Consider the following 9,828-nt stretch of genomic DNA (forward strand, 5'->3'; position numbering starts at 1 on the left):
TGCTAATACGCGGGCGCAATTTGGTAATTGCGCGAACCTTTGCGCAGTCAGAGCTCGCTGTAGTTGAGGCTATTTGCTTATTTGGGTAAAAGCACCATAGGAAAGTGTTCTAATGTTACATTGGGTTACATTTTATTCCATAAAGACAATTCATGTTCTCGCATCAATAGATTTAATGACACTGCATTACAATTTAGTTACAATAGGATTCACTCAAATTGTGGATTATTAGGGTTCACGAAACTCTGCCCAGCCGTTCTTGTTCTTTCTTGAAAAATATCAAGTACGATTTTCTCCTGTATGTTTCTACTTCATCTATTTTTAATAAAAGGCCCTTGCCTAAAAAAAAAGTCAAGATAAATTAAATGTCAAGAGTATTAATATGGACAAGCTGCCCTTGAACTAAATTAAACTAAATTCGCATCTGTACTTTCACTCAAGTAGCCCGCATGTCTTGACTACTTTAAAAAAAGATTATTAACTAAAAGCCACGTATTTTCCTGCACTTTTACTGAACACAGGCGTCGCTGCGTGCTGAGGTTGGTGGTTCTATAACAGGGTCAACAGCGCCCCCATGTGGCGGAACTATTGACACTTCTTTTTAATTCCACTTCTGCAAAAGGAGTCGCTCATTTGGCTCCCAAGTTATTCCACGTCAGACGTTTTTCTATAGATGACATTATTATCGATATTACGAATTATTGTTCAAAAACATACAACTATTAGCCAAAGAAATATCCACCTCCAAGTTCGAAGCAATGACATTTCTATTTTATATATTTTCTTTTACCTGTATTTTTGCTGACACTTAACCATCTTACATTGAGCTGTGGCGAATTTGTTTTAGATTATTTTGTCACCCCGATGATAAAGTATTAAATAATTAAGCTTTTCTATTAGACAATTTGTCTCTGTACTTCAAAGAGCCGGCTCATCCGATTGCCCCATCTCTGTATTATTTATTCATCCTTCAACTTTATTGTCAAACTGAAATGGAGCGTTTTAAAATGTCGATAATCAGGCCAAACGAGGCGTAAAAGCTTTTCTTTTAAGCGGGATGGTATTTCCACAAGAGGATCATATTTTATTTTATCACAATGCTGCGGGGTCGAATGAAAGTAACGCTGGACTAGTTTTTGCCCCCTGGGGCGGAGGAATAGGGAGAGGTGGCAGAGGTGAGAGGAAAGGCGTATCCGGCAGTCATCACTGGAGCTGAAACTTCACCGGAGACTTTTGTCAAAATTCATGATTTTCTTATCTAGTCGTTGGTAGAATATGAAAATTTAGACCTGCTTGTTTATATTTATGAATTGATCTCTGTCTAATATGGTGGTTGTTGTACACATGAGGACCTCCAGGATGATCCAGCGGATGTTTTACTAGAGTTACCGGGACAGGAGGCGATCTGATCGGTGTAATGAAGGATCGACTGGCTGAACTGGCCACGGTAAGTGTCTAAAATCTCAACGCACAAATGGATCTAAACATTAGAGACACACGATTTATTTTCTGCACAGACTAGAACACAAGTGGAGGAGGATGACTCCGTCCCACTGGACTGTCCCGATGGCTTCATGGAGAGCTTCTTCAGAAGGGTACGCTTCAGATGTAGCCTATACATTCACTGGTTTGTGTGTGTGTGTGTGTGTGTGTGTGTGTGTGTGTGTGTAAGTCTGTGAATGCTAATGATGAGCTGGTCTTTGACAGGTGGAAGAGGTTCGTGGTCTCATTGACAAAATATCCCACCAAGTTGATGAAGTGAAGAAGATCCACAGTATGATCCTTTCTGCACCCAACACAAACAACAGTAAGTGTGTGTGCGCGCGCATGTGTGTCGGATTGTGTGTCGAGATAACTTTACCAACAGATGGCGTTTTGACACAACTTGTTATTTTTTTTTATTTCTTGACCACTGCATCCCTGTCAGGGTCACGGCGAGGCTGCTGGGGCCGATCCCAGCTGCATATGGGCGAAGGCAGGTTCCCCCCTGAGAGAGTTGTTATTCATCGCAGGGCCCTATGTGAGCACGGTACCTTGCTCAAAGGGGTGTCAGTCTATATTCATAATATTCTATTTTGTAGCAGTTATAGTGCTAAACATCCACAGTAATGCAAACTATATACAGAAGATGCTCTCAGTGGAGTAAAGAACAAGGACTGTCTGTGACTGTAATGACAACCTTAAGAATGGCCTTATCACATTATTAGAGTCAATTAGTGGTCAGTTAAAGCAACTCTTAGTTTTAAACACATTAAATCTGGCCATATGAGGTTGAACATATCAGAGTTCCCTCAGAAACTGCTTCTGTTACATCATCCTTTTATTATATTTGGATTCATAATTATGGATTCTACCTACTGAAAGGACAGTTTTATTACAGAAGATGCCTGTTTTTATACTGTCACCCGATGAGAAGGGAGATAGTCAGTCAGAGGAATCTCGTCCTTGGTCTAATTCACAGATCAGGACCCTCAAAAAGAAAGTTCAAAAATTACAAAGGAAGTGGTTTTCTCCCAAAATAGAATAGTAACCCATCCTGACACACTTAACGAGGGACATTTTGCCCTTTATTAGCAGCTCTGTTCTTCCCCATATTATCTGTTCTTTAGCAACAGGTTATGAAACCCTGGTTTACAAAAACACAGCAATCGGACCATGCTTGATCAAGCACCACTTGATCCAGCTACGTTAGCAAACTGTAGGCCTAAACTTCCATTATCTTTAAAGTTCTTCAGAGGGTCATGGAGATTCAACTACAGTATGTGACCACCTACTGAGGATCAGTATGGTTAAGATGTTTCAGTCAGGTTTCAGAGGTCATCACAGCACAGAAACAGCATGTGTTAAAGTTACTATGATAGCGTCAGATTGGACTGGCTTCTATACTGGGTCTGCTGGACCTCAGTACTGGCTTTGCAAAAGATTATCAGGGCCTTCTGCCATGGTTTAGAGAACAGACTGCTTTAGATCATATTTATCAGAAAAATTAGAAGGGCAGAAGTAGAAGTGTGGGTCCTGGAATTCCACCTGGCTTTGTACTTGGACCAATCTTTTTCACCTTGACGCTTCCTTTATAAAACTGTATTCAGCAGCTTGGAATAATTTCCCTTGCTAGGCTGAGGACACTATTTATCCATGAAACCTGTCTTTATGCTTTAACAGAGCACCTAGAAAAATCACCTCAATTAAGAGGACTGAAAATGGGAGTCACTGGGTTTGTTCTAAACTCGTCAGGAGGAGAGAACGTCGGTCCTCCGGGTGGCATTTCTTTAGCCTCTTGTTTGACTATAATAATCGTGGAGTCACCAATGATCCTCATCTGTCCTATAACTCCCATATAAAAATGCTCTCTTTTGGTCTGTGAAATGCATTCTGGGAAAATATGTTAAATGGGTTGTTGTCAAGCTTAGAAGAAGAAGAACGGTGATCAGCATTTAATGCTTAAAGCAGCAATGGTAAAAACAAAAAAGGTAGAGGTGATAAGAACAGGTACATTTTATTTCATTGTTACATGATTTGACTAAAAAGTGTGCCAAAATACACCAGCTGAAGAACAGCATTAGTAATGTGATTTTTTTTAGGGCAGTAACAAAAATAGTGAAATTATCTGCTCCATTTTGCCTCAGTTGGCACCGATTTGACCAATTTTGTGTCTCATTCACAAATCCCAACTACTCTCTGATATACTTTCTTTAGCCATTTCCTGCCTTTGCCTCATTTGTAATGTTCAGTGTCACTCTGAAGATTTATCCATGTGTTTTTTTGAAGGCACAAAGGAGCAGCTGGACACCCTGACCAGCGATATCAAAGGGAATGCCAACGTGGTTCGGACCAAACTGAAATGTGAGTCAACCCACCCTGATGTGATACATTCATACTGTATATTCTTGCAGTATAACATAAAAGTGTCCCTGCAGCCATGGAACAAAGTATGCCCAGAGATGATGCTGTCAGCAGAGCCTCAGTGGACTTCAGGATCCAGAAAACTCAGGTCAGAATCAGCCCAGAATCAGGAAACGTCTGTGTCACATTTAACATGAAGCGGATGTTTAACGACAGAAACGAACCCTGTTGATCAGATTTTTGCTCAGTGGTATGCCTGCCTTTGTTGTTTGCTTCTGTATGCTAACACCTTTGACTTCTGCTTCTGTCTTTTTTTCCCAGCACACAGTTCTGTCCAGGAAGTTTGTTGATGTCATGACGCAGTACAATGAGACTCAAGTGTCCTTTCGGGAAAGAAGCAAAGGAAGGATCCAGCGACAACTGGAGATCAGTGAGTGACCAATAAGAGACCCTGAGATCAGAGAGACTGCGAGAGCAGGAAAAAGGTCTTTGACAGTCCAAACATGCTGCACATTCTTCTTCATAGGCTTTGGATTTGATAGCAAATGAATCCTTTGGCAAAAATTCAACCTTAAAGTTCCAGGAAACAGACCACACCGGTTTCCTGTCTGCCTCTGTCTGACTGTTGACCTCCAGACATGGGCTGCAGGATTATTAGAATTTTCTGGAAGGCTTCTGTTCAGAAAAAGTCCATCAGAGGTGTTTTTGTGTTTTGCTTTGTATTCCACTGCAAAGACAGCCTGTATCAGGTGTGTTTGCATGATCCACGTATGAGTAACAATAGAGAATAGAAAAAAAAAAAGCTGGTGTCCCAGAGTCCCTGCGGCTGGCCTTAATGAGAGGCTCCAGTTCAGGTGGAGGAGCCTGATATTGGAGACGGCTGGCTGTGTTTCTATCACCACGGAAACAGGCTACGCAACAGCAGTTCATCTGCCTTAGCTGTGAACCCCGACCTCTGCTGCTGCACCAGGAAATGGCATTAAGGAAGAATGAAGAGTCTTAATAGCATTTCCATATGTTAGAATGATTAGGATTTGTGTGTTTGCGTATCTGTGTGTTGCTATGTGCGACTCTCAGAGGAGCCAAGAGGTAATATACAGTCAGGGTCTCGCGGGAAGCTGTTGCACAACAGCAGAAAACCTTTCTCAGATCCTCTTCTTCCTCAAACTCCTCTAAATCAAACCCATCTGATTAAAGCAAAAGAAGTCAAAAAAGGAAATATATACCGCCATCCATCAACATAATTTAAATTAGCAGCCCGCTGGTACAGCTTTAATGCTAGGAAAACACTTAGCTTTTAATCTATTTATGGTAATAACAAATCTTTGTGGTCAACTACAACAGAGCTTATACAACCTTTGTTAGTTTGCTCAGCAGTATATTTCTGACTTCCTGGGGGAACTTTGGCCTCCTGGTTACCCAGAGTGATTGTTTTTCTGTTAAACCTGTAGTCAGGGTTCTTAACTGGGATTTAGCGCAGGAGTTTGCACAGCACTGTCAGACAAAGATGTCATACTGGGATTAATAACACAACAGTATAGAGTGAGAGGGCTCAGCGTGGATATTTACTATCGTTGTTGACATAAATGAAAGACTGGAGCTTCAACTGTGTACAGGGAAAGCCCAGTCCACCGGCCCCGCTTTAATGCCAGCTCAAAGCAGAAGTGTGAGGAGAGATGATAGCATGAACTCACTTGTATGTGTGTGCTGTGCAGGAAGTGCCATGCTTTCACCAGGCTTGTGTAGGCATTGTGCTAAAGCTCAAAATACTCTCAGTGGTTCAGTCTTTTGGTAAATCAGACATTTTGTTCTGGATGTTGATGGTGTTATGCGCCCAGAATAACCAATCCCCTCACTGTTTCCCACCAGCTATTGCTGCATAATCATCACTCAGTCACCTTACAGATACTCATCTACTGATGTTTCATGTAACATTAAAGCAAGCATAAGGATCCTCTCGCTCTCAAACTGTCTTAAAATATATATTGTGTGTACATGTTGAGCTTTTTTTGTGATATGATGATGACAGCTTAATCATTTTGGATTGTCTGTTATTTATTGTTTTAGCTGGGAGAGTGACCACAAACGAGGAACTAGAGGACATGTTAGAGAGTGGGAATCCATCCATTTTCACGTCTGACGTAAGGCCTCAGGTTTTACCTGCTGCTGCCATCTAGTGGTAGAGGGGAAGCACGACACACTGAGCTGCAACCTTTCTCCTTTCAGATTATTTCAGATTCTCAGATCACACGTCAGGCCCTGAACGAGATAGAGTCAAGGCACCAGGACATCATTCGCCTGGAGTCAAGCATCCGGGAGCTCCACGCTATGTTCATGGACATGGCAATGCTAGTAGAAACTCAGGTAGCCTCTGAAATTCATATTTAACATCTACGCTGTATCAGCTCCTGTAAATTGAAACCAATTCTATTCTGGCAAAATCAACACACATCATCACTTTTAGTTTGCCTACATATTTTTGCCTGTTTCCTCTTGTGATTTTGTTCTACTTAAGTGTTCTATTGGGTTCCTTTCATATGTGTCATTGTCAGTACTAAGTAAAGACTGTACACATAAAAACACTCAGCCTGCTTCTTATATCTCCAGGGAGAAATGGTGAACAACATTGAGAATAATGTGTCCAATGCCACTGAATACATCAGCAGTGCAAAGGAAGAGACCAAAAAGGCGGTGAGGTGGCAGAAGAAGTCGCGCAGGGTGTGTATTTCTTTTACTGATGCTTAAAGTGTTAAACACATCAACTGTTAATGCTTTAAAAATACTGTTAACCATCGTCTTCACAGAAATACATTATTCTTGCCTTGGCTCTCTTGATCCTGCTGGCTGTCATTGCACTAATTGTGGGCCTGTCTGTTGGACTAATTAAACGTCCCGTCTAAGAGGTAATGCTTCCTCTGCATTAACCCTTTCCTCTTTTATCACGCACTCACCTCATTAATGGTCTGTTTCTTCATCTCTCTGTCTGTTTTTGTGTGCAATAGTCAAACACACTTTTGAAAATGATTTTTGAATTTGAATACCTTCCATGTTTTGCCCACACTGGGACTTGGAACCAGGAACCCTCTGCCTCTCAGGCCAGTCCCCTACCGACTGAGCTACCACCACCACCCTCCATAATAGATTTATGATTCAAATCTGTGAATGACTCTTATAGAATTGCTGCATTCTGCTGAATCAACCCGCTCAGAATGTAGCTAATTTTTGTTCAGTGGCCTGCAAAAGTCTGTTAATTTGAACACTTAAGAAGAAGATGATCTCCAAAATGGATCAGGTTAAACATGAAACACTATTTTCAGTGTTCTAAACAATATCAGTGAATTATATTTGTTTGTACAGTTTCAGAGGGAAATTAGGAGAGCAGCACATTGAGCTCTCAGAAAACTTTGACAGGGGTATCAGATCTTATTCGGCTCACGTCTTGTTTACAGTCACCATTAGGAAAGATCAGGTGACGCAAGTCTCAAAGCTTAATAAACACCCACACACCTTTAATCTTGGCCCGAATATCAATAGTCATGCTGCCTAGTACTCATGAATGCCCACAAAGCACATATATTACATTTGTGTATTCTTTAATTTGGCTGTATACTTTCAGCCACAGGTACAGTATTGTGAATGCATCACCTTTTTATATTCATGTGAATTTTTCTGCTAAATTTTAAAAGGAATGACTCGGCTGCTGTTGTGATTTTGACAGAAACGCCTCTGCATTGCCACCTGTGGAGTTGCCATTTTCCTCCTTTTACTCATCATAGTAGTTGGTGTGTTTGAGTGACGGCGTCCACCCTGGCACCAAAAGCTGTCGTCAGCTCCTGTAGCTGTGAAGTGCTTCATATCAGCAACATAAAGGACCGTTTTCGGACCACCCAGATGTTATTTTACAATACTACACCTCAAGATACCATTAAGACACCTTTGTGATGTGTTCTGTGGTCTTAACAATTTTATTGAGAATGACACAACACAAAATTCCTCCGAAATCTGTTCGGTTAGCTTAGCATAAACTGATGATACAGATATAAGCACAGGTAAATTCCGAAGCTAATATCACCAATGTTGTTTTTGTTATTTTTGTTGTTGACTATGTCAGTCGTCATGGTGACTGGTATTGAGCCACACGATATAATTTCTTTGTGTGTAGCAGAATAAGAAGACAGAATATAGTTCTTCACACTAAATCCAGCCAGCCAGTTCCTTCCCCTCTGTTCTGAGTCAGTAGCCACAGTGATTATTGTACTTGTTCATATTTAAGTTTTTAGCTATGTTTTTTCCCAGTTATGGTTATATTCCACATGTTCTTGTCACTTTGTAAAAGTAATTCAGATGAACTGATAGCAAAACTGAATGTAAATCTACACCTAAGGAATAGATTTAAAATATACATACTATAACAAAGACTATAAAGACTCCAAATCAACTTTGTTTGAGATAAAATAAGAAAAAGCCTGCAACCATTGGATGATTTATAGGTTATTAAATTCACCCCTTTCCCTTTTGATATGTGCATTTTAAAATTAAAAACTAAGAAAAAAGAATGTTTGTGTATATCTGTACTGAGGAATAACTTACTGAGAGTGACAGGCCTACTGGATCTTATCTGAGCAGTCACTGGGAGAGAGGCACGATTACACAAATAATCCATATTAATAATCATGTTGAGTCTGGCTACTTTTCCAGCTTTAAAACATTCCCAAACACTACAGAAAAACACTATGAAAGCAGGGATGATGTTTACTGCAGCACTAATAACATATTACAGGAAGTGCTGCAGGTCTGCATAATCAACCCAACAAGATTAGCTAAGAAAGCAAAGAACTGTAGCTCCCGGAGGGAAAATTCTTTTTTCTCTTCAAATCACATCAAAGCAAATGTGCACTTAAAGGGAAATACCAAGGAATGACCTGAACGTGTGCAGGAGCTGGAGGTACTTTCAGGTCAGCGAGCAACACAACAGACATATGTGCTAAAGTAATAAATCTTGATTACCAACACATCTCACGCTTTTCTCCGGTTTCCTCAAAGTTCCTGCCAGCTGAAACAATCTGACACTACATAGGATGATAGATCGGTCTGGATTGGTGTGTTGGGTTTTACAGCATCCCTTTCATTACACCAAGTGGTGAAGTGACACAGTCGTTTAACACACACCGCAAGCATTCTTACACTCACACATAGACACTAGATTTATATGTACAGATGCAGTATACACAAAGGAACACTCCTCTTTTGTTTGAGCCGTCATCAGATTGTAATCAATATTTTGTTGAATGAATTTCTTTGTTGGACCCTCGCTTTTCTTTTCCTGTTACTGTTATAATGGGTTACTGATTTTTAGTCCTATGCTAGTATATAACCTCCTATTAAAAGTGGATGTGCCAAAGGTAAAACAAAGTTTACTTTGCTAGCGCATTCGGGAAAAATGAGCTGCAGTTTCACAAATTAAAGAACAAAAACCAAAAAGAACTCTTTGAAAGAGAGACACTCTGCGTAAAGAGAAGATTTGGTCACTTAAACTAATGAGAAGCAGTCTGAGTCAGTACAGTTTGGCCAAAAATGGACTCTGTGGAATCATTTCCTGTTGTGCTGTAGGTGCAAGGACAAGAAATGGAGACACGAGGCACCAGAAGAGGCCCCCTCTCATCAACCAGGGGAGAACAAGAGCACGTCACCTCCTACCAGTACCACCACCCAACCACCATGGCCCACCCAAGTCCTCCAAGGGATAAACCCAGACCACCCTGTGATCACAGCCACAGTCCTGCAGTGGGGTCAAACCATCCCAGTCCCACTGGGTTATGGAAGACACAATTGGATATATAAATCTGATCTTTCTGCATCCGTGTCAGTGATATCTGTGTCACCAAGCACACACAGTGCGGCAGAAGCCATTATAGCCATTCTAGGTCTGGAACGGGTCTGAAAGGGCTCCAAACTTCCCGTGACAGAACACATTGGTGAGTGGGG

The 9,828-nt window shown here is 41.0% G+C and overlaps 1 protein-coding gene across 2 annotated transcripts; it reads left to right on the top strand.

The window, feature by feature from the left end:
- The first annotated feature begins 1,047 nt into the window (after nt 1-1,047).
- Nucleotides 1,048-8,399, top strand: stx2b (syntaxin 2b). 2 transcript variants are annotated; one of them, XM_057033799.1, is made up of 11 exons: nt 1,048-1,447; nt 1,518-1,595; nt 1,708-1,807; nt 3,769-3,843; nt 3,918-3,991; nt 4,165-4,273; nt 5,911-5,984; nt 6,070-6,207; nt 6,451-6,561; nt 6,648-6,746; nt 7,562-8,399. In XM_057033799.1, exons 1-10 carry the CDS (start codon nt 1,418-1,420, stop codon nt 6,741-6,743), a joined length of 885 nt encoding a protein of 294 aa, XP_056889779.1. In that variant the 5' UTR covers nt 1,048-1,417; the 3' UTR covers nt 6,744-6,746; nt 7,562-8,399. The 2 variants fall into 2 exon arrangements, with proteins under 2 accessions (XP_056889779.1, XP_056889780.1); XM_057033800.1 differs by lacking the exon at nt 6,648-6,746 and having other exon boundaries at nt 1,051-1,447.
- The last annotated feature ends 1,429 nt before the right edge of the window (nt 8,400-9,828 follow it).

Source organism: Takifugu flavidus, chromosome 5, assembly GCF_003711565.1.
Source record: "Takifugu flavidus isolate HTHZ2018 chromosome 5, ASM371156v2, whole genome shotgun sequence".
NCBI lineage: Eukaryota > Metazoa > Chordata > Actinopteri > Tetraodontiformes > Tetraodontidae > Takifugu > Takifugu flavidus.

Excerpts from the sequence above, each read along its gene's own strand:
- stx2b (XM_057033799.1), top strand. The coding sequence starts at position 1,418 with ATGAAGGATCGACTGGCTGAACTGGCCACG. Across the intron at positions 3,992-4,164 it reads TCAGGATCCAGAAAACTCAG|CACACAGTTCTGTCCAGGAA; the intron begins GTCAGAATCAGC and ends TTTTTTTCCCAG. Across the intron at positions 6,562-6,647 it reads GGCAGAAGAAGTCGCGCAGG|AAATACATTATTCTTGCCTT; the intron begins GTGTGTATTTCT and ends TCGTCTTCACAG.